General features: G+C 43.0%; 8 protein-coding genes across 8 annotated transcripts; 3 read left to right on the top strand and 5 right to left on the bottom strand.

Moving 5' to 3' along the window:
• Positions 1-830: 830 nt before the first annotated feature.
• On the top strand, positions 831-2,167 carry PKNH_0505200 (26S proteasome AAA-ATPase subunit RPT3, putative; the record flags this gene model as incomplete). Its single annotated transcript, XM_002258150.1, has 2 exons — positions 831-920; positions 1,079-2,167. The coding sequence occupies 2 exons, from the start codon at positions 831-833 to the stop codon at positions 2,165-2,167; spliced, it is 1,179 nt and encodes a 392-aa protein (XP_002258186.1).
• A 489-nt stretch (positions 2,168-2,656) lies between these two features.
• Positions 2,657-3,553, bottom strand: PKNH_0505100 (phosphoglucomutase-2, putative; the record flags this gene model as incomplete). The annotated part of the gene is made up of 1 exon (XM_002258149.1): positions 2,657-3,553. One exon carries the CDS (start codon positions 3,551-3,553, stop codon positions 2,657-2,659), a length of 897 nt encoding a protein of 298 aa, XP_002258185.1.
• A 993-nt stretch (positions 3,554-4,546) lies between these two features.
• PKNH_0505000 (ATP synthase-associated protein, putative) lies at positions 4,547-5,325 on the bottom strand (the record flags this gene model as incomplete). The annotated part of the gene is made up of 2 exons (XM_002258148.1): positions 4,547-4,828; positions 5,119-5,325. 2 exons carry the CDS (start codon positions 5,323-5,325, stop codon positions 4,547-4,549), a joined length of 489 nt encoding a protein of 162 aa, XP_002258184.1.
• A 1,368-nt stretch (positions 5,326-6,693) lies between these two features.
• Positions 6,694-8,856, top strand: PKNH_0504900 (conserved Plasmodium protein, unknown function; the record flags this gene model as incomplete). Its single annotated transcript, XM_002258147.1, has 5 exons — positions 6,694-7,354; positions 7,489-7,808; positions 7,911-8,304; positions 8,451-8,589; positions 8,778-8,856. 5 exons carry the CDS (start codon positions 6,694-6,696, stop codon positions 8,854-8,856), a joined length of 1,593 nt encoding a protein of 530 aa, XP_002258183.1.
• A 112-nt stretch (positions 8,857-8,968) lies between these two features.
• PKNH_0504800 (eukaryotic translation initiation factor 3 subunit G, putative) lies at positions 8,969-11,259 on the bottom strand (the record flags this gene model as incomplete). The annotated part of the gene is made up of 9 exons (XM_002258146.1): positions 8,969-8,998; positions 9,198-9,309; positions 9,464-9,588; positions 9,766-9,831; positions 9,983-10,156; positions 10,396-10,488; positions 10,615-10,748; positions 10,895-10,957; positions 11,247-11,259. 9 exons carry the CDS (start codon positions 11,257-11,259, stop codon positions 8,969-8,971), a joined length of 810 nt encoding a protein of 269 aa, XP_002258182.1.
• A 1,421-nt stretch (positions 11,260-12,680) lies between these two features.
• PKNH_0504700 (ubiquitin, putative) lies at positions 12,681-13,980 on the bottom strand (the record flags this gene model as incomplete). The annotated part of the gene is made up of 2 exons (XM_002258145.1): positions 12,681-12,733; positions 12,870-13,980. The coding sequence occupies 2 exons, from the start codon at positions 13,978-13,980 to the stop codon at positions 12,681-12,683; spliced, it is 1,164 nt and encodes a 387-aa protein (XP_002258181.1).
• A 1,469-nt stretch (positions 13,981-15,449) lies between these two features.
• PKNH_0504600 (vacuolar protein sorting-associated protein 9, putative) lies at positions 15,450-19,427 on the bottom strand (the record flags this gene model as incomplete). The annotated part of the gene is made up of 1 exon (XM_002258144.1): positions 15,450-19,427. One exon carries the CDS (start codon positions 19,425-19,427, stop codon positions 15,450-15,452), a length of 3,978 nt encoding a protein of 1,325 aa, XP_002258180.1.
• Positions 19,428-21,394: 1,967 nt separating this feature from the next.
• Positions 21,395-23,389, top strand: PKNH_0504500 (dihydrolipoyl dehydrogenase, apicoplast, putative; the record flags this gene model as incomplete). Its single annotated transcript, XM_002258143.1, has 1 exon — positions 21,395-23,389. The coding sequence occupies one exon, from the start codon at positions 21,395-21,397 to the stop codon at positions 23,387-23,389; it is 1,995 nt and encodes a 664-aa protein (XP_002258179.1).
• Positions 23,390-23,802: the final 413 nt, after the last annotated feature.

Here is a 23,802-nt window from a genome sequence, read left to right as displayed (position 1 = left end):
TGAAAGTTGCAGCGTTGCGAATACATCACATGCGTATATATACATATATGTACATGCATATATATGTATATGTATATATATGTATATGTATATATATGTATATGTATATATATGTATATATGTATGTGCGCACGCTGAGGTGGCACCCAGGTAACTGCTTTGGCGCGTACACTGCGTGTGCAGATGTGCCGTCGGTCGGTTGAAGGAAAAAAAAGGAAGGATAAAACGGTTGCACGTTGGTCACAGGAAATATGGTGAAGTTTAAAAGGAAGGGTCCACCTGCTCTTCCTCCTTTTTTCCACCCTTGTTGGTGAAATTGCGCGTGGCCGAGAAACGATTGGTGCCTGGAACGTTTTTTGTATGCACAGAGTGTACATGAGATGAGCGAGTATGCCGGGTGCGCGGGAATTTGTTCCGCACTAAGTATAATTTCACTGTACTTTTTCACATTGTGTTTCTCACTTCACCGCTTCCTTCCCCTTTTTCCCGCCAATCAAATGGATCGTTCCGCGAACGGTGGGTCATTCTGAAAGGGGCATACTTTTCCATGCCATTGCTAAATTTTTAATTTGCCTTTCTCTTTTTTTTTTTTTTTTTTTTTTTTTCTTTTTTACGATTCCGTTTGATGCCCTTCTGGGGAACTCTTCAGAAGGACTGCCACAGAAAAAAGGAGAATAAAAAAAAAAAAAGAAAAAAAAAAAGCAGACTTTGACGAAGCAGTATTTGTCGAAGCATCTCCCCCTCCTGGAAAGGATGTCCTGAAAGAAGCATTTGACCAAGTAGTCGAGAAAATTAAAAAGGTTTTATAAAAAAAAAAAAAAAAAAAAAAAATGGATAATATTAGCAAGTACTTGAAGGAGGAGGATTACTACATTAAGTTAAAAATATTGAAGAAGCAAATTGACATCTTGAACATACAGGTGGGTGTACGTGTGTGGATTGGAGATACCGCCCTCGATGAGCTTTTTCCCATCTGAGGGGGGTTATGCATATGGGGCATATGCGTGTAAAAATACCCACCTAATCCGCTCTACTCTTTAGCAATTATCGTGCCCCTTCATCATTGTGACCCCCGCAGGAGGAGTACATCAAGGAGGAGCACAAAAACCTGAAGAGAGAACTGATCAGGTCGAAGAACGAAATCAAGCGCATACAAAGCGTGCCACTCATCATAGGACAATTTCTGGATATAATAGATAACAATTATGGAATAGTGAGTAGTACGGCTGGATCGAACTACTACGTTCGAATTCTTTCTACCCTGAATAAGGAAGACTTAAAACCATCAGTTAGCGTGGCGTTGCACCGACATAGTCATTCTATCGTGAATATCCTTCCATCCGAATCCGATAGCAGCATACAACTACTGCAAATGAGTGAGAGACCAAATGTCAAGTACACAGATTTGGGAGGATTAGACACACAGAAACAGGAAATGAGAGAAGCAGTTGAGTTGCCTCTAAAAAGCCCAGAGCTGTATGAAAAAATAGGAATAGAACCACCCATGGGGATCTTAATATATGGACCACCAGGTACAGGAAAGACAATGCTTGTTAAAGCAGTAGCGAACGAGACAAAAGTTACCTTTATCGGTGTTGTGGGTTCTGAATTTGTACAGAAGTATTTAGGAGAAGGTCCAAGAATGGTGAGAGATGTGTTCAGACTAGCCAGAGAAAATGCCCCTTCCATTATTTTTATTGATGAAGTAGATGCAATAGCGACAAAAAGGTTTGATGCACAAACAGGAGCAGACAGAGAGGTTCAAAGAATTCTTCTCGAATTGCTCAACCAAATGGATGGGTTCGACAAGTCCACTAATGTGAAGGTTATCATGGCAACCAACAGGGCCGATACATTAGATCCTGCGTTGTTGAGACCAGGCAGACTTGATAGAAAAATTGAGTTCCCTCTCCCCGACAGAAAACAAAAAAGACTCATCTTCCAGACCATCATTAGCAAGATGAATGTCAGCAGCGATGTAAACATAGAAAACTTCGTTGTCAGAACGGATAAAATAAGCGCTGCCGACATTGCCGCCATCGCACAGGAGGCAGGCATGCAAGCTATACGGAAGAACCGCTATATCATCACAGCTAACGATTTTGAACAGGGTTACCGCACACATGTTCGAAAGCAACTACGGGATTATGAGTTTTACAACATATAAGGTGGAGCAGGGATGGTCAAATGGGAGGGGAAGGGAAAAGGGCCCCCTTTGGAATCTTTTCGATATCCATTTTGCCCTCCATTTGGTATCTTTTTTTTTTTTTTTTTTTGCCTCGCATTTGGACCACCTATTCAATTTTTTTTTTTTTTTTTTTTTTTACACCTTTTTCTCGTTACGGAGGCATCATCTCCCTTCCAACTAACTGCCACTATAAATCGTTTTCATTATTATGCATAAGTCTATCTGTCCCTCTAGCGGTGTTTCTTTCTTTTATGGATTCTTCTTGGTATATGGTGGGAAAAAAAAAAAAAAAAAAAAAAAAAGGAAAATTCTACTTCCATGAGGTGTGAAAACGGAAAACACGGCAGATGCACGGGAGAATGCGCATCTACTTCGGCTACGCCTTCACCTCACCTAATACACCCGTGTTGATTGGGTTCACACACCGCTGGTGGGTCGGTCATTTTCCCATGCAGAGCGCTTTCCTCCTCAGAAGTAGGTAACGCTGTCGAAGGGGAGGTGCGAAACGGAGCCGAATTCACGAAGAACGACGGAACCCTCGTCATCTAGAACGAGCCAAGTAATACCGCAGTTGTAGCTTGAAAAACGGAGCCAAGCAAACAAAGGAAGTTGTAAAGCCCTACATAAAAAGTACCGAATGACATTCCCATGGCATATCACTAACTGGTACTCATCTTCATCACCAGGTGGTTGGTAGAAGTAACTCTCATACGCTTTATTGATTCTTTTATTATCCACCTGAATTTTATTTTTATCAAATTTAGAGCTCTTAGGAATGGGATCAGGTAGAAAAGGAGTCCCTTCATTTAAGTTTGGATCATTTATTAATTGAGCGTTCGGAAAATATTTACTAATAATCTCTGCGGTTTCTTTTGCCCTAATTAAATCTGAATGGTATATAACACTGATTTTCTTATCTTTTAAAATATCTTTTAATTTTTTTCCTGTCATATCCGCTTGTTTACATCCTTCTTTGGTTAATTTTTTTGCATTTTCATCATTTGCGTTTTTTCGTATGTACTGTCCATGTCGAACGAGTATTATATTTTTGGATACATGTTTTTTTTCTCTCTTTCCTTCTTTTTTTTCTTTCAACTTATTTTCGATGGTCTTCACGTGGGGATTGTATGAATAGTCGTACTTGTGGTTCCATTTGTAGAGAACATAGTTTTCGTATGCGTAGGTCAAGGCAACTGAGAGTGCCACTGATGTCACTGCTGTACAGAGAACGTACTTGCCCTTTCCCTCCTTGGCGTATTTCCCTTTTTCTCCGTTCACCCCTCCGCTAAACGTTCGCTTCGCCTGCAGATTCGCTCTCAGGTTTTTCCCGAAATTTATTTTGCTCAGTAGGTTGTAGTATCGCATCTTCGCTCCGGGGGGCAGACTACCAATATATATATATATGTGTGTATATGTATATGTGTGTGTGTGTTTTTACGTGCGAGGGGGGGGGGCTCACTCCTTTGCGCTTAATGAGAATACTCCTTCTTACTGACAGTGCCTTCTGTTAGTTACGGGGGGGCTACTCATCAGAAGATGGTCAGTGTGCCCTTGGTACATTTATTTGCTATTTCGCTTGTACATTCGCCTGTACATTCGTTTGTTTGTTTATTTGTTCGTTCGTTCATTTTTTCATTTTTGCGCACTCGTTTTCCCTTGCCCAAGTGCAATAGCGTGCCACGCGGGGCACTCAAAAAAATTCCTCCTCCAAGGGAGATGGCAATACCTCCGTTATGGCACCTCGCGTGGGAGAAAAATAAGAAGCGTTGGAAACGTGCAACAAAGGAAGGAACGCCCAGGAAAGCTGGAACGCACCGAAAAGCGAAGCAGAGTTCACGAATGTTTTGGTTCCAATCTGCGGGGTCGACCTCTCAACCGATGCACACCTGCGGCAAAATAGGTGGCGGCACACCCTTAATCCGCCAGAAGACCACCCCGCTTAGGTGTAACGCTTGCTATTATCGAATGATCCACAAATTTGCAAAGACGCCTCGCCGACAAGCAATCAGTGTGTACCTCCCTTCCTGAACTAGGCTGATCACTTGACACAAAAAGAACACATACAGGGATGATGCCCTTAATAAGGAAATGTAATTCAGTGAGAATTGGCTAGTCGGTGGTTAACGCAACGGGATGAACGGGAAAAGTGGAAAAAAAAAAAAAAAAAAAAAAAAAAAAAAAAAATCCCCTACTGTGTACAGGTATTACAATAGGGTGTGTTATGCCACCTTTGGGTATGTAGGATCGGAAAAGGCAAAGGAAGCATGCCCCTTTCTAAATGGAGAAAATTGAATTGATATTCAGAAAAAGGGAAGGAATATCTCCACCTTAAGATGTTTCTCCGCCTTTACTATCTTCTCACTGTACAACATTCCCCAGGACATTTTTCAAGTCCATTTTAAAGGCACTCAAAATCACTTGGTTGAAAATATGTGTGGGCTTATCGTAAGAGCAGTTATTGTCGAGGAGGTTGTACGAATTCAAAGTGCCCGTGGAGTTGAACACAAAATTGGGGCTCTTCTTTAAGTGGAAAACCATATTGACATCCGGATCTCCATAATAATTTCTGAAATAGCCATCCTTGTGAAATACGAAGGGTGTGTGATGCACGCTTCGCATTCCGTTGGTGAACTTCCTAATCTGCGCAGGGGGGCATAGTGGGTGTGGTAGAATGTGTAGCAACCATGCATCAACCATGCATCAACCATGCATCAACCATGCATCAACCATGCATCAACCATGCATCAACCATGCATCAACCATGCATCAACCATGCATCAACCATGTGGCAACCATGTGGCAACCATGTGGCAACCATGCATCAACCATGCATCAACCACGCATCAACCACATAACATCCACATAGCAACGATGTAGCAACCACGTAGCAACCACGTAGCAACGATGTAGCGGTCGCCAGGGGGACATACCTGATCGTCCACTATCTTGTTTGTGTACTTGTGAATCAAAAAATGAAAAAAAGGAATGTATGTTCGATGCCCAGTTTCCCAATATATATTATTCTGTTGCAAAAAATAGGGGTGCTCTCCTGTATCCCCTGATCTGAGGGAGTTTCCAATGAGTTCATCGATTTCTGCCTTTCCTAAGGCCTGCACCTGTCCGTTCCTCTCTGCCATGGTTGCTTTGCGGTGTCGTGAAAAGAAGTTCCTGGTGCGCCAGGGGTCAATGTTACCCCTAAAAAAAAAGATACACAACGGAGAGGAACGAAACACAGTTAAAACGAGCACTCAAAGCAATCGTGCCAATTTGGGGGGGGGGACTCCCTGTTGTAGATATGCCAACGAGGTGCCAAAGAGCAGCTCGAAAAAAAAGGGTACTCTACTTTATTAAGTGGAAACTTCCCAAATGGGAAAATAAAAAAAAATAAAAAAATAAAATAAAAATAATAAATAATAAATAATAAATAAATAAAAAAAGGAGTTTACTTTTTTTTTTTTTTTTTTTTTTTTTTTTTGAAATAGTACCACAGTTAAAGCCTGACCATTTTTCCAAACTCAGGGAAATACGCAACGTGGCGCCTTTACGAACTGATTGTTTTTATTTGCCCTACCCGGAAATACGCATTCCCCTCAGCGTTAGAAAAAAGATCTTCACACTTGGGTTCTCCTATTCCGACCAGAACAGAGCACCTAAGGCAGTACGCACATACACACTGGTAGGTACATTACGCCTCACAGTTGTATTTTTTTTTTTTTTTTTTTTTTTTTTTTTTTTTTTTTTGGTTTTCCCACTAAGGCAGTATTTTTCCAGCTCCTAAAAAGGAAAAAAGCAAAGTGTTGTTTTTTTTTTTTTTTTTCTTTTTGAAGGCAGTGCAAGTTAATTTATAGAAGGGTTTTTCTCCTCCCTCGATGCGATGAACTCCTTTGTGCCAAGTAGAGGGATGGGGGCGAAAGTCCCTTTTTACACTCCATGCCCTGATTGTGTCTTGCCCCTGAGTTTAGATGCACCAGTCGGGGCGTCACCGGGGGTGGGCAATGCGGAGAAGCACCCAAGTGGCAAAGTAGCAAAATAGGGAAGTGGTAAAATAGCGAAATGGCAAAATAGGGAAGTGGCAAAATAGCAAAGCGACCATGGAGTAACCAAGCGGAACCAGAAGGAATGAATCACGAAATCTGGGCAGAAGAGGCACACCCAGGAGAAAAGCCCTGATGAAAAGGAGAATACCCAGAACGAAAGCAAAACAGATTGCAAAAAACAACCGCTTGACCTGCACACACTTGTGAACAGATTGGAAGAGAAAAACCTTTTTAAGGATTTTTTTTTTTTTTTTTTTTTTTTTTTTTTCTTAAAAAAGGTTTCCTCATATAGTCCTTAAAGTTACACCTCCTGGGAGGAAGAACTTTATCTCTTCGCCCATCTTAGCAAATTCCATTGCGTTCGTTTGACGCAGTTCAGAGGGGCTGCACACTGAGTGAGGCTTGGCTAACTGTTTTCCCGACCAGAGTGGCAAGATCACCTTAACCCAATCCCATGTTCATCACCCCATGGCAGAGAAAAAAATAGACGAGTCTCCATTTCTGCACAAAATGGAGAACTTCGAAATAGCAGATGGGAAAAATAAAAAGGGAACCAGGGGGGAAATGAAAAATGTGTATAGGAGTTTGGGTAATGAGTTCAACTTTGAAAACGAGGAGATGACCCCGGAGGTGGATCCGGAAAAGGGTCCAGAGATGGATCAGGAGGGGGAAAAATGCGCTGGTGTGAACCAATCTGGTGTAAACGAACCTGGTGTGAACCAATCTGGTGTAAACGAACCTGGTGTGAACCAACCTGGTGTGAAGGAGCCTGACGTGAGGCGGATGGGAAAGAGCGATGCAAACATAAGGACGATAAAAATCGACCGTAAAAATCTAAAAAAATTATTTAGTAGCCAGTTCTTCACGCAGACACTGACCGACGACTCAAGTACCAATTTGATTAGCGAATTAAAAATGAGCAAACGCTATGCCACTGGAGAGTTCTTTAAGGCTTTGTTTTTGTTTACTTTATTTTTAACAACCTCCTACTTTGCCTTCTTTTACATTTACAAGAACTACTTCGGGCAGAATCACCTCTGCGGGAATTTGGATCTTTACAATTACAAGTACGAGAATCAGGTCCGCTTCATCCCTAACGTTAGTGGCGCAGGATATTACGTCTTCACGGGTAAGTGAAGATTCAGGGCATCACTGGTGAGTGCCCAACTGTCGTGGTGGTTCCTCACTGTAATGACACTTTGCATGCTTTCCCCCCCCTCCCTTCCCAAAAAAAAAAAAAAAAAAAAAAAACACATATGGCAGGTAAATTCCCTTTCGATGTCATAACGCACAAAGTGAGAAAGGAGGTCCTAAAACAAAGTATGAACGAAGAATTGGACAAATACAAGGAGAACGGAGGGAAGGAACCTTTCGATAAAATAGAAAACCTGGATGATCACCCCATACAGATCATGTCCTTTGTGAAACATAATAACACGATGAAATGCGAGAAAAAAATATTTGATATGTATAGACCCTTTTACTTAAAATCCACTGATGTAGATATCACTCAGAAGAATTTTATCCTGAGTGAAGTGAACTATAGCTTTGTTACCAATCCGTACAATGTGCCCCAGGCCAAGGTAAGCATTGGAGAGGAAAGACGCGGTGCATCCAGGGGAGAGTTACTTTTCAAGTGGATGACTCCACATATTGTATTTGCGTATTTTCCACCCAATATGCAGTTGTATGCCGAAGTAGCTAATTTCATGAAGAAGAGCGAAGCGAAGAACAAAATTTGTTACATGACTTGGTATTTGAATTCCTTGCGGGAAGACAAGGGGGTAAATGGAGTTATACAAGGAGCCGATGTGGGAAGGATCCTCAGCGAGGGAAATGCCACCACTTCAAAATCGGAACAGACAACGGAGAAGGAAACTCCATCCGGTGATGTTACCAACAACGCAACGGGAATTATCACAGCAGCCTTCGAAGGTGCAAAGAAATATTTTAAGGGAACGCCTACTGGGGAGGAACAGGTCCCGCAGAAGAAGGCCAACGATTTGGGAGTGGGAGGTTACTTTGGAGGTATGGTACAACCCCCCAAAAGGAAAATCGTCTACCTCTATGATTATTATGGTAAGAATGATGATGGGGCAATTGAACAGGATTTCCCTTTTTAACATGGTTTTTTTTTTTTTTTTTTGTACCTCCCTGTTGTCGGGCAAACATTTATTTATTTATTTATTTATTTTTTCATCTTGTCCACCTCCCCATCCACGCAGACAACAACTTCGTCGACCTGCTCGTCGCCATCCATAACATGCAGTATGGAAATGGGTTCAGAGATTTGAAGACCTACTGGGAAGACTTAAAGCGGAAGTTCAGGGTGGTTAGCCCTGAGGAAATCTACCTCCTCGAGTGGTAGGCGCAAAAAAGGGAAAAGGAAGAAGAAAAAATATGACTTGCATCACTCATTTGTTAACTGGTCATTTGTTAACTGGTCATTTGTTAACTGGTCATTTGTTAACTGGTCATTTGTTATCTGCTCATTTGTTAACTGCCCACCAGTTCCCTCCTCACACCGCGTTTTCCACCTTGCCCTTGCACAGGTACTGCCTTGGCGTGAATTACAACTTAATTGAAAATAACAATCAGTTCAAGTTAAACTGCGTTGACCTTTTAAAATAAGGGAGAAGAAAAAAAAAAAAAAAAAAAAAAAAAGGAAAAAAAAACGAAGCAGAGCAAAAGGTTATAGAGTAATACTGTCCGACGAAGCTACCACACGCCGGAAGTCTTCTCCTCATCGGTTGGACGGCTTGGCCCATTCCACCTGCACAAGTCAGCAAAAAAAAAAAAAAAAAAAAAAAAAAAAACAGCCAAAATGAGACGATATAAAAAAAAAAAAAAAAAAAGAAAAAAAAATGAAGAGCGAGCATCCCAATGGAAGAGTGCAAAATGGGGGGGATAAGGAAACACACGAACTATGCTCGCCGAATCAGGACCACCCCATGGAGCTGATTTTCACTTACGCTTAGCAACAGGTTTTCAAATCCGTGCCTGTTCAACTTCTCGATGGCCCTCTTTGCTTCTTCCCTATTGGAATAAGTGATGAAGGCAAATCCCTTCGAATTTTGCGTTTCCCTGGAAAGAGGAAAAAAAAAAAAAAAAAAAAAAAAAAAAGAAATTAATCGCATTTCTCTGCATAAGTAGGTGGACGCGCATATGCATATTCATGTACATATCCACACGCGCTTTCTTTTTCTTTTTCGTTTTCGCTTCCGACTTCGCTACTTACTTATGCTTGGCCAGGAACATCCTGGATATTTGCCCAACGCGTCCAAAGAGGTTGGACAGCTCGCTTTCGTTGACTTCTTCGCTTAAGTTTGTCACACGAACAGTGCACTCCTTGTTTTGGGTCTCCTTCAGGGGGGGGGGAACAAAAATAAAAAAAGAAAAGAATGTGGCGGGGGGTTCATCAAATGGGATATACAAACGTAAATTGTATGTGTATCTTCTCTTTTATAAGACAGATTGAGTCTGACTCTGGAGAGTGTGTCTCCCTATCGACGTGCACAAAAATAGGACGAGGAAACCTACATGTGATCGATAGAATAGCATTTCTCTCTTGGCGCCCAATTTGTTGGGATCCTCCGGTTTAACTTCCTGCAAAGGGGAGGTAGAAAAAAAAAAAAAAAAAAAAAAAGGGGGGGGGAGAGGGGAATATAATCCAATCAAGGAGAGAAAAATCACTAAAGGGAATGCCCTGAAAGGGAGAAAATAAGTAGTGCACCACCTCGCCAACAAGAAAGTATACCTCCACATCTTCATCCTTAAATATTTTAAATCTGTTCTTCAAGTCCTTCGCAGTCTTGTCGGCCTGCTCCGTAAACAGGTAGTCGTACTCTGTTCCCTTGAGGAAATCGAGGAGGTTGTTCTTGGGTACTTCAATGTTTACAACATCTGTCGGTTCGACAATGACGGAGCTACACTGAAATGTGGGAAAAGGCAGAAGGGGGAGGGGGGGGGGGGGGGGTAAGATGTGTCTCTGCGAAAGCGGTATGTTGTCACGTAAAGCAGTCGAATGAGTAGTCCACTTGGCACTCCATTCCGCGCATGGTGTACATCGCATGGTGTACATCGCATGGTGTACATCGCATGGTGTACATCGCATGGTGTACATCGCATGGTGTACATCGCATGGTGAACGCCGCATGGGGTAATCCTTACGGTGTCGATGTTAAAGTTCTTCAAGTTGAGTCTGTTGTTGATTTCCTTGTTTAGTTTTTTTTTGATCACCACTTCTTTTATTTTCTTGGTAACCTGTCGGGGTGGGTACAAAAATGATGTAAATAATATGGAAGATTCGTTTAGGGTTTGGTCTTGTGTTAAGGTAATGGGTAGGCGCGTGGTAGACGCCTTCCATTGAGAAGTGCGCAGAGGGCCTACCTTCACCGTTTGCTTCTTCAGATTCTCCGAATACTTCGTGACGACCTTGATCCCATTTTCGTAATTGGTAAAGTAGGACAACTTCTTGTTACTTTCCAGGTCGTCCTCTGCGTCTATGTCTTCCCATTTCTGTTCTGCAAAAAAAAAAAAAAAAAAAAAAAAAAAAAAAAAAAAAAAAAGGATGTAATATATGTTGGAGGGCTATAATAATCAATACGATGGGACACCCATTAAAAACAGTTACGTGCATTTTTTTTTTTTCTAAATTCACTAAACTTACTGTTTTCATTTTCATTCTGCGACTCTTCATCTTCTACGTCGATGTCCACCCAGTTTTTCCTCTCTGCGGTGCGGAAGAGGGAAAGTGTAGTATGCGGAAGGGGAAAGAATGAGGATTTAAAAAAAAAAAAAAAAAAAAAAAAAAAGATCAACGCAAAGGGGGGGCGGGGGAGGGGTGAAGATATTGCTATGCAACTGTGTCATGGAATTTTCATCGAGTCAATATTTTCCATCCTTTCTCCGTTAGTCTGTTTCTCCCCCCTCCCATTTCTGTTATTCCATTTGGCAAAGGGGGGGGGGGGGTTTATAAACAGTAGAAACAACACAGATGGGGATATGACGTTGGGGCATACCTGCTTGTATCATCTTGGCGTTGTTGACGCAGGAACAGAGGAGTTAGAAAGTCTCTCTTATGGCAAGCAGTTTTCTTTCCTACGCATATGCAAACAGATTCGTTATGACATATGCTTTACCTCTCAAACGGGTAAGTGTATATGTAACTGCCAGAGGAAATGTATCTTCTGGTGATGGTAAATTTTCCTTTGCCTTTTCCTTTTGTGGCTTTTTCTTTGTTTTCCTCCTCAGTAATTTTTTTTTTTTTTTTTTTTTTTTTTTTTTTCACTACATGGTAAAAGCGAAATGTTAAACAAACAGTTTGATAAGTTGCGTTGCCAAGCGGTGCTTTGTTCGAAAAAAAAAGAAAAAAAAAAAAAAAAAAAAAAAAAAAAACAATGCCCATTCCGGGGAGTGGCCAATGAAGCGGCAAAGGAGAAATTATAAATGGGTATCTGGTGAAAGAAACAACGTGGGGTCAATAGGCCCCTGGAGCCGCCCGTTCACTGTGCTTATATATGAAGTCAACCTCGGAAACGCGCAACGGGATGGAAGATTTTTTTTTGAAGGAATTCTTTTCCTTATGATGTCGCGCGTATCTTACGGTTCACGTAGTTTCCATGCTCCGCGACCCACTTGGTCCGCTTTCAGTTTCAGTCTCCCTTCTGCGCCCATCGAACCGTTTAAACAAATCTCATGCACCTCACCAAGTGGGGAGATTAAAAATATGCGAACAGGTAAAAAAAAAATCAGACCCCTGCAAGTATTAAAAACACCGCATGTGTTGCAGTCCCTTCATTTTGGAAAAAAAAAAAAAAAAAAAAAAAAAAAACTACCCACGGGAGAATAACACACCACTGACATGGGTGAACGCAGAGCTACGAATGTGTTGTTTTCAACCCACCGGCGAACGAGTGAACAAACCACAATGTCTCTGTCAAAGTTGACACGAAGGGTCGAAAAACAAACGTACGCCTTAGCTCTTCGTTATGGTATACACAATCAACCATGCCGTAAGGAGTGAGAAAAAAAAAAAAAAAAAAAAAAAAAAAAAAAAAAGGGACAAGTTCGCAGTATGGTAAAAATGGAAAACGGAACTCTCCAAATTCATCCTTCTTTCACTTGTTGATTTTTCCGTGGGGTGTTCTCCCTCAACATATAGTGTGCCCAATTTAGGCTGAAAGTTCAGCCATCGAAACGGTCAAGGTGATATCAAATGGGGGTGGTGGTGGTGATGGTGGTGGTGATGGTGGTGGTGATGGTGGTGGTGATGGTGGTGGTGATGGTGGTGGTGATGGTGGTGGTGATGGTGGTGGTGATGGTGGTGGTGATGGTGGTGGTGATGGTGGTGGTGATGGTGGTGGTGATGGTGGTGGTGATGGTGGTGGTGATGGTGGTGGTGATGGAAATAAGAATATCCCCTCTTCCCTATGTGGGTATTACCTTGCGGGGCCTTACTGACACATGAGGATCTGCTGATAGGAGGCGGACAGGATGTTCGTCAGACCTGCAGGGGAAAGCGGAAAGGGGAGGGGGGTGGGGGAGAGAGAGACATGTGTTGACTCGGTGCAGCGGTACAATGTAATGGCGCAATCTCCCTTGGCGACCCCGCCGTTCATGGGAGCATGTAAACGTTTACTAACCCGAAAAGAGCATCCCCCGAGGAACGAAAAAAAAGGAAAAGTGGAAGAGCATATAGACCGCCTTCCACGGAGCCAAGATGAAACAAATGGACAGGTAGAGGAAGAAACGCTTTACATAAGGAGGGTAGTTAGCATACTTGTAGAGGATAAAAAAAAAAAGAGAAAATTTAACAACCGACTTTATGTCACCTAAGTAGTAGAAGTTGACAAGCTCCTTGAATCTATCGACTATCTGATTACTCATTAGTGGAAAGTCTACCCCCAAACGGAGTAGTGGCTTTTTCCTATCCACGTGTTGTAGTTCCTCTATTTCTTTCTTTATTTTATCCAAGTTGATCCCTTTAGCTTGTACCATTTTGGGAAATCCTTTATCGAATGCACTGAAGGAGTTAGCAATGTCTTCCTCACAAACGACATAATTATTTTTCTCCAAATGGTTTAACAGATTTTTATATTCTTCAAGGAGAACTAGATAGCTAACATACTTGATTTTCTGTTCCAATTTTTTTTTTTTTTTTTTTTTTTTTTTTTTTTTTTCCCATTCATTGGTTAAATTTTCTTCACGGGAGGAAAAAATATGCGGCAACATAGTCATCAGGGTTAAATTTAAAAGATGAATTTTTATGCCTTTTGTTAATTTTTTTATCATCACATCATCAGCTAGCGATTTTCCTTGATACAAAATTTGTTGGATGCATGAAGGTATTCCGTGGATCCGTTCGATCTGTTCCTTAATGTCTCGCACACACTCATTTTCGTCTACTGTCAGGAAGAATCTGTTTCGGAAGGCGTCCCACTGGTCGTAACAGTTGATTAGGATGCTCCAGCGATTGGCGGTGGTGCACCTACCTGCGGGGTTGTCCTGACTAGAAATTTTGTCTTGTTTACCTACGGAGCTACAGTTATCTTCGTTGATGCTCGTCTTAATTGGCTCGTTCTCCTCCTTTCGTAGCCTCCGCGCCATCCCACTGATCGACATATCCATGAGACAACTCCTCTTCGAACACCTACCGTATTGGTACCTGCTCAGTTTGACACCACTGCATAAGAACACTAGAACGATGCAACACAGGCAGATCGTGGCGTTCCAGCACACACCCCTTCCAACCATTTTAAGGCGTTCTCTTAACGGTTAGTTTGCCTGTGAGGGGTGCCTTCCCTGACGTGCTCGGCTTTATGCCGTAGAACTTCCTGACTCTACACACCCGTGCATGAGTACATGAAAGTGCACGTGTGCTTTTGCTCCCACTTGTGCTGTCGACCGCGCCTCGGTTGGAATACCTCCCCCCCTCAAGGGCTTCACTGCTGCATTTCGCGTTTTGCGCCAGGTCGTCGTATGTGCCACTTCCTTATCTGCCTTCTTTCCCCCCCCCTCCTTTTCTCTTCTCCTTTCTGCGAAAACTTCCTACCGGTCAGGCGGAAAAAAAGGAGTTTCACCACGGGCGCGTGCTTTGTCGTAACATGGTGAAAATGGAATTCAACATGCAGCCATCCTTTGGAAATAAACCAAGGGGCTATCATAAACTGGTTAAGTTAAGGATTCGGGATAGGCTGTAGGTTGTGGTAGTATGCACGGAAGGTTACTTTTTTTTTTTTTTTTTTTTTTTTTTTTTTTTTTTTTTTTTTTTTGATATCGTCCCATTTTGGCTGTTTTTTTTTTTTTTTTTGCTGACTTGTGCAGGTGGAAAAAGGAAAAAAAAAACAGCCAAAATGGGACGATATCAAACTTCATTCAAAATTTAAAAATATTTTCTTTTAACAAAGGAGGTACTTGGCAAATCCTTTTCATGGCAACTACAACAAACCGACATGCTGGAGCAGACCACGGTGGGTGCCACACATGGGTATGGAAGCACCGTAGGCCTCTTCTGACGCCTTTGCTTGGTAGAAAAAATGGTTGATGGTGTTTATTATGCGAGCGGAACATTCGCAATTTGTCTACCTTCCCTTTTGAAGCACCTCCTATGCGAGAGTCACACGTATCTTTTATTTGTACATTCATCCACGATGGTTTGGTATTGCCATTCGTGTGATTGAGGAAACCCACCGAAATGGAAGATCGCCCTCATGTACCGCTTGTCACCATTTGGTGAATTATCCTCCCCCCAGAACGCCGCTATTCGACAACCCCTTCCATTAAAGCACCACATAAATTCTGAGGGAGGTGACGTTGGGACAAACACATCAATGTGCATTGTTTGGAAGTGCACCACAGGATGACACGAATAGGAGAGCGTATTTACTAACCAGTTACTATCACCTTATATCTGTGCCATCCTGATATACGTTAGCGCTTCAACCATCCGGAGGGAAAGGCATTTAAGGAACGTTGCCATAGTGGAAACAAGTTAAGTATCACCGAAGGTAGGCACACACATACACACACACACACACACAAAAAAAAAAAAAAAAAAAAAAAAAACACAGAAAAAAAAATCAGCACAAAGTGCAAACGGAAAGAGTGGTCATACTTACTAAATTGGTGAGATGACCAGTTGAGTGTGTGCGATCTACGGGGTGAATAAATATATCTCCAATGCGCTTTTCTCCGCGTCAACTGCATTGACGCACCAACTGCAGTCATGCGTCACCTGCACTGACGGCCTGCTCGTGCTCCTGCATGTCCCGCAAAATATCATTCTTCAGCTGCACGAGCTGCTTGTACTCGTCGAAAATGTCGGCCAACTTGGAAACGGTCAGTGCATTGAAGGTATCCTCCCGTTCGTAACGTAACTGCAGAGCCTCTATTTTGTTAATAACGTTTACACACAATTTCTTCTCATTTGAGAGCTTGATGAAGTTGGTGAGCTTGCCCGCCGCTTCTTGTAGCTTCTTGTTGCTCTCCTTAACTTCGTCCAGGTAAAACTGCTCAGCTTGGGACACCTTTTTTCTGTATTCCTCTTCGGGCATGTTTAGGAAAGTAGACTTTCCAAGTTCCTTAATGAACTCCACGCCACTGCAGAACTGAGTGAAGGAGTAGGCTTCTTCCGACACGAAATGGTTTGGATGCCTGAAGCTTTGGATGTAAGCAATGTTTGAAATTAGTTCTGGTGGGTTGGTCTTGATGATAACGTAGATGAGCACGGGGAGTACTTCATCTGCGCAGGGTAGAAGCTCATCCTCATCCAGTTCAGCATTCGCAAGGTCTGGTTCAGGTTTGTCACGCTGCGAATCCAGTGCATCACTTTCAAAGGTCGTTTCGGTGTTTTCCTGCGTAACGACTGGATCGCCCCGCTTTCGCCTTGAGTTTTTCTTCGCCGCGTAAACGGCAGATGTAACAACGCGACAACAGTTAAGTATCATAATGAGCTTATCGTTTGGAGCCCTCATTTTTTGTATGCGCAAAAGTTCCGCTTGTGCCTGTTCCAGTCTATCCAGTTGAATTCCTTCGGCTATTTCCAAATGTTTCATTTCTATCCACTGCAGGCAATTAATTTTCGTGTATATTTTCTCGTCTTCGTCTTTGTCCTTAGGATCCATTCTGTATACATAGCAGTGCAACTTCTGTAGTAAAAATTTTTCATATCCCTCAATTATCACATTTGCCTGGTATGTGTTTACATTTTTGTAGATTTCACAATTTAGTAGAATCGGTTGCGTCTCATTTATGAATTCATGGATTCTGTTGGCTGCTACATCTCTACTAACATTTTGGGGGAATTTCTGGATGAATGTCCTTACCTTGTCTATCACATTTCTACAAGAGGGATGCTTCAAACTTTCTAAAAAATTGTTGTATAGTGTGTTGGGCTTTTTTCTGTTGGTTGAGTTGGCTTCGAAGGAGAGCTCGTTCGTTTCTCCGGTGTGGGTTTCATCCTTTCGATTTTCGCTCCTAAAGGGTACTTCTCCATTAGACTCCTCACCATGGTTGGTTGGCTCATCATGGTTGGTTGGCTCATCATGGTTGGTTGGCTCACCATGGTTGGTTGGCTCATCATGATTGGTTGCCTGACCATGGTTGGTTACCTCATCATGGTTGGTTACATCACCATGGTTGGTTACATCACCATGGTTGGTTACATCACCATGGTTGGTTACATCACCATGGTTGGTTACCTCTTCGTTATTCCTCCCCGCATCGCCCCTCCTAATGAACGAAATGAAAATGTCTTTAAATTTTCTCCCCCGATGTGGAAAAGGGAATCTGATCCTCGGCCCGTTTTCCCCTCCAGAATGGGAAGAGACTTCGCCTCCGTTGTTCCTCACACTGTTTGTGTATCCATCGGTACGAGGAGGGTGTTGCTCCATCTCTTGTGTGTCGAGACTATCTGGGGTGCTGTCGTCCTTCCTCTCTTCCATCATCAACTCCTCCGTTACGCTCTCCATTTTAATTAGGTCTACTTCCGGGGAGTAGCACCTACTATTGTTTACCTTATCCAATTCTTCATCGTGGTGCTTGTCATTCGCATTGATTTCTGTGAAGTGCTTATCTCCATCTCTGACATGGGTACTTGCAGCTACCTCCCTGCATTCACTTCGCTCGGTTTCCTCCGCCAATGCAAGATCAATGATCAAAGGGTGGCTCTTCTCCATCCTACCATGGGGAAGGTCACCTCCAACTGGTTCCTTTCCCTTGATTCCTAAATAATTCACTGAGTGCAGCATCTTCTTCTCCTTCTCCTCCTCCGAAAAGTTCATCATCCCCTCGGCGTGTTCGTTTTTTTCCAATCCTGGGGTTAACTTTGTGTATCCCTCGGAGGGGCACGCCACCCACGCGTTCCCTTCCATGCATTCTTTGGCGATGTGTCCACCTCCTTCTTCCTCTTCCCTTTGATGCATGTTCACCACTTTTTGTGAGACAAACTTTACTCCTCCACTTCCTTCGTGAGAGACGAGGTCGGTGTGTTTCTCCCTTGCACTGCACTTTGGCACTCCATCACCACTGCTACTATAGCTACCCTCTTTGGATATTGCGTTTTCCTCGGATGGGAATGATCTCCTGGTGAGTTGCTTCTTCCTAGAGACATTTATCCGTTTGGCCACACCTTCGGATCGCCTCAACTGCATGTTCCACTGGAGGGGGTTATTGTCTCCTCTCTGGGTTGGTACCTCCGACGATGGATCATCCACATCAACCGAATCAACCACATCAACCGAATCAACCACGGGAACCACGTCAATCGTGTTATCCGCTTTAACCGTGTCAATGGCATCCTCCCCGTCTAGCATTCCCATCCTGTTCTTATAATTCAGGTACTCCTTAATCTCGTGGAAAAATTTACTCTCCTCGCTGATCTCCGTCGTGTCCAGAACATTTCCCCCCTCATCCGACGAGGACACCAGCTTGTTATTCCTCTTCTTATTGTTCTTCTCACTTCTATTCTTGTTGTTGTTCCTTTTGCTCTTTACCTTTACTGAGTCCCCCTTCGAATCGACACCGGCGATCGATCTTCGAGTGCCACCCAAACCATCACCCCTGGTCCTGCTCATGATAACGCCACTCTGTCTGTTCGGATCCCCCGACCGCTCCGATAAGGTGGTGGATATAGACCTCATTAATCTATTCGTACCCTTAACACTCGCACCTTCTTTTTTTGGTTGCGTTATTTTTTCCTCCTCTGTGGGATGGTCCACCTCGTGATTCCTCAGTGAGCTTACTGATCCTCTCGCATTTCCGCTTTCGTGGGTACCCATGCTACTATTACTATGGTGCAGATTTCCAGTGGAGGGAATCTTCTTTCCTTCATTTCTATGTGAACTTGAGAGGCCTCTCCTTCCACTTGTGGACACTTCCTTCGTCGACTTCTGTTTAATACATACATGTGAATTCTCCTTCTTCCTTTTGATTTCCCCACTGGGGGGTTCGCTACACTGGCTGAGATCACCAAAGGTACCTCCTTGGCTGAAAATTTCTCCTTCATCGCTAAACTTGTAATTGTACAGGTTGGTCTTCCTTCTGAGTAGATGGTCTTCTTCCAGATGTTGCACTTCTCCGTTGGGGTGATCCAAAGAGTTGCTACTCTCCCACAGATCGAAGGATGAATTCATTTTTCCATCTACCTGATTCAGACGTTGTCCATTGTCAACTGCTTGGTTAATCCCTTTTCCTTTCTGTTTCTCCTTTCCTTTCCTTCCTCCCTGGGATGGAACACTCTCGTTGGAGTCGAACCACAGGGCGCTACCTGAGGAATTCCTGTCGGTGGAACACCTCATTGAGGTACCACCCTGGATAGAGGTGTGTCGTACAGAAACGTAACGCCTAGAGTGGTGGTGATTTCCCCCCCGAGGAAGATTCTCTTTGCTATTGCCTCTTACCAATTTGGCTTCACATTCGGAAGATACATTTCCAGTGGTATCCAACTGTGCCGCCTTCCCATGGGTACCTTCTAAATAGCCACAAAAAAAATCTCCGCCATTCACTTCACCACGGATAACTTCCCCCCGGCTAACTTCACCCCGGCTAACTTCACCACGAATAACTTCACCACGGATAACTTCACCCTCTTCACGTGTAAGTTTATTTCCTTTTCCTTCTCTCCCTCTGGCATGAAAAGGTACTTCGCCCCCCCCGTTCATCCCCCACTCATCGTCTTCGCACAAATAGCTCCTTGAGTACATGGTTAAAAATTTGCTCCATCACGCATGGCATGTTTATACTACTTGTCGCTCTCCCTCCACGAGCAGTTTTCCCTGGAAAATTCTCCGGTTTGTGCAACTGATCTGGTTGGTAACCTCACAAATAGCTTATTTCCTTTATAGTATCTTCAATGTGGTACCTTCTACATGATTCTCCCGCCTCGCTACTCTCTGTTGGCATGCATCAAAATCGGTCGACACGCACAGGAGTGCACAGGGGCACACTCACGAATACCTATGCTACATGCACAAGTGGGAAAAAGAAGCGTTATTAAAGAATCCCCATCCTAATTCAGGTAAATACTAATTCGGGGGTAAGAGAGACGACATGCGTGTACGTAGCCAAAAAATTGACTGCGTACTTACCCTCACCAGCCGACTTAAAGCAAAAAAAAAAAAAAAAAAAAGAAAAAAAAAAAAAGGAAAAAAATAAAACTAAGTATCATTCATGCATGTAGTAGTAACAGTCACCTCGGGACAACAAAATTATCATTGACTCAACTGCCATGCGAGGTTAAAGGCTGTATATTTGCAAGGAACCAGGCCCCCCCTTCTGCAGGTGCCCTTCGTGAATTGTACCGCCTGTTGAGTTCGCCAAACGGAAAAGGAAAAAAAAAAAAAAAAAAAAAAAAAAAAAAAAAAAAAAAAAAAGAGGAATAACTGCGGTAATACATTCCAAAGATGCTGACCAATTGGAGCATAATGTAAACTTACGCCTCCTTCCTTCTTCCTTGTGTTTCTTTTTTTTTTTCTTTTTTTTTTTCTTTTTTTTTTTTTTTTACCACATGGTGTGGGGTAAATTCTTATCAAAGAATCCTTGTCAGAAGCTCCACCCCCCTTTTGCGCACACAGACGGGCATGCAGCGGGGGTGGGGGGAAATACTTCCAGGACGGAAACGAAAACGTAAAATAAAAACAAAACTCCTCCTTTTCTCTATTCGACATGCATCCAAACAGACAGGGGGCATATGTCACTCCATGTATCCCACCACGCGAACATGGTCGTGTCCACTTCGGGTTAGTTGCGCCCCCGCATGGAAGAAGCGCGTGAGTTCCTGGGGTGTATATATATATATATATATATTTTTTTTTTTACATGGAAGGGGGCATGTTCTAGAGACATGTTGTAACAATGTGGGTGGTGCACGCGATGCAGGATCCCCTTTCCTCCTTGTTTATTCATATCAACACTTGCCAACGCAGTCTATGCCTGTAGCTTGTTTGGAAATTGTTCTTATCGGGAGGGGGAGGACCTCCCCCCAGTTAAGTACAACGATGGTACGTAAGGGAAGTGTGAAAACATATCCCCTTGGAAAAATTTACCCCCCAAAAAAAAAATGATAAGGGGAGCAGTAAAAAAGGAACTGTAAAGGAAACTGTAGAAGGAACTGTTCTGGTGAGATGAAGTGTGGGTTACACCACCAAGTGGCTATGATTTCAGATCGTTTGATAATTCCTCTGTTGACCCACTCGCATGCAATTTCTGCGCACTCTTCTACAACGCACTGTTCTTGATTTAAAAAAAAAAAAAAAAAAAAAAAAAGGCACAACGAGAAGCATCGTGGAGCGCACCTCCCAAGTGTATTCTCCCCCCCCCAAACGACATTTCCTCCATTTCCACTTTTCATTAGCCAATCAAATAGTTAAAGAGATCATTACTTTATATCTCCTGTGGGGGTATTCTGCCAACATTGCATTTATAGAGCAATTTTTTTTTTTTTATCCTTTGGACCATGTCCCTGTTGCAACACAACGTGCATGCTCAAGTGTGGAAACCCCGTGTGTGGAGTCCACATTTCCACGGTGAGGAATCTGTATTATGTTCCCTTAACCCATTTATCTGGTAGCTACAAGGTTTCTTCGACCCGCACACCTTCCTTCTGCTCCATCTGTTCATCTGTTCACCTCTTCGTTGTTTAATCTGTTCGCCTTTTTGCCACCCGCACCAAATGGGCGCACGCGCAGGTACATACATGTGGATCGGTTGGCTCCTCCTCCTGGTCACACAAAATGGCATAGCGAAACACACAAGGGGTGGGCATACACTTCATTCGTTACATGAAAAAGGGAGCTCTGTCCGCGGGGGAAAAATAAGAAGCAACATGTTTATCAGGTGCAACGGTATGAGAAACGGTATGAGAAACGGTATGAGAAAAGGCATGAGAAACGGTATGAGAAGCGGTATGAGCAGTTCGACACGACAAACTGCGAACCAAGTGGAAGGGTGCAAATCGCTCAGAGCGAATGGAAGTGGAAAGGAACAACCAATGAAACCGTCCATAGAACAATACGATGTCGGAATTCTCGGGTGCGGAGTTGGTGGACACGCCGCGGCAATTAACGCAATGGAGAGAGGATTGAAAGTTATAATTTTCACGGGAGATAAGGATAGCATAGGAGGAACCTGCGTTAACGTGGGATGTATTCCGAGCAAGTCACTGCTATATGCAACGGGTAAGTACAGAGAATTAAAAAATTTAGCCAAGCTGTATACATATGGTATTTACACTAATGCATTCAGAAAAAGTGGAAAGGAAGATCCAGTGGAAAGAAACCAGTTGCTAGCTGATACTGTTCAAATAGACATCGGAAAATTAAAGGAGTACACACAAAGCGTTATAAACAAATTAAAGGGAGGAATTGAAAACGGATTAAAAAAAAAAAAATTCTGCAAAAATTCTGAACATGTGCAGGTAATTTATGAACGTGGTCATATAGTAGAAAAAAATATTATTAAAGGGGAGAAAAGTGGAAAGGAATACCAAGTAAAAAATATAATTATCGCGACAGGGTCTACTCCAAATATACCAGACAACATCGAAGTGGATGAAAAAACAGTTTTTACTAGTGATCAAGCAGTGAAGTTGGAAGGACTGCAAAAGTACATGGGAATAGTTGGCATGGGAATAATAGGAATTGAATTCACAGACATATACACAGCCCTGGGTTCAGAAGTCGTTTCCTTTGATTACTCTCCTCAATTGTTACCTTTGCTCGATGCAGACGTGGCGACCTACTTCGAGCGCGTCTTTATTAAGTCGAAACCGATGCGTGTGCACCTGAATACGTGCATTGAGTACGTGCGAGCGGGAAAGGGAAATCAGCCAGTCATCATCGGGCACAGTGAGAGAAACGATGCGGAAGAGGATAAACCAATTCAAAGGAATAATAAAATCAAGGAAACGCGCGTGGACAGTTGCCTTGTCGCCACCGGGAGAAAACCGAACACGAATAACATGGGTCTCGACGACTTGCAAATACAGATGAATAGAGGATTCGTGTCGGTGGACGAACACCTGAGAGTAGAGAGAAAAGACCAGGGGGTGTACGACAATATATTCTGCATAGGTGATGCCAATGGAAAGCAAATGTTGGCACACACAGCATCGCACCAAGCATTGAAGGTGGTCGATTGGATAATATCCAATGGGAAAGAGACACACAACAACACTGTCCATTCAATCGCCTCTCACAACGATTGGGCTAGTAAACCTATCATCTACAGGAATATTCCCTCGGTGTGTTATACCACCCCTGAATTGGCTTTCGTGGGATTGACAGAAAAGGAAGCCAAGAAGTTATACCCCCCCGAGAACATCGGTACAGAGATTTCATTTTACAAGGCGAACTCTAAAGTGCTCTGTGAAAATAACGACATTACCTTTCCAGAACGCTCGAAAAATAATTCATACAACAAAGGAAAGTATAATACTGTTGACAATACAAGTGGTATGGTAAAAATAGTTTATCTAAAGGAGAGCAAAGAGATTCTTGGATTGTTCATCGTTGGAAGTTACGCTTCTATTCTAATTCATGAGGGTGTGTTAGCCTTGAACTTGAAGTTGTCCGTTATCGATTTGGCTCACATGGTGCACTCGCACCCCACCATCAGCGAGGTTCTGGATACAGCCTTCAAGGCCATCGCCCAGGTTCGCACGCACTGAGGTAGATCGAAATGTTCATCGGATAGACTGCCTGAATCACCTCTACACGGGAAGATGCCTCCCTTGTTTTACGCGCTTTGCTCATTTATACGTAGCTATATGAGAATTTCTGCATGCATGTAACGACCCCTTTGACTCTCCTTCCAACTGATGAGGCGTCTTACCTACGCTCGTTGCTTCACTTAACCGTGCATCGTGTGAACCCGTTTGTTGTGCCACTAAGCATGCGTGAAGCATCTGCGAGGAGGTCATTGTTTGGCCAAAACTTTTCCACGTCGTCGGCGCCATTGGCTGCGTGTCGGAAAGTAGACTCAACGTTAAGGTAAAATACAGGTTCAAAAAAGGTAGGTTCAAAAAAGGTAGGTTCAAAAAATGTAGGTTCAAAAAATGTAGGTTCAAAAAATGTAGGTTCA

This window comes from Plasmodium knowlesi, assembly GCF_000006355.2.
Source record: "Plasmodium knowlesi strain H genome assembly, chromosome: 5".
Taxonomy (NCBI): Eukaryota; Apicomplexa; class Aconoidasida; order Haemosporida; family Plasmodiidae; genus Plasmodium; species Plasmodium knowlesi.
This window is presented reverse-complemented; position numbering and strand designations above follow the sequence as displayed.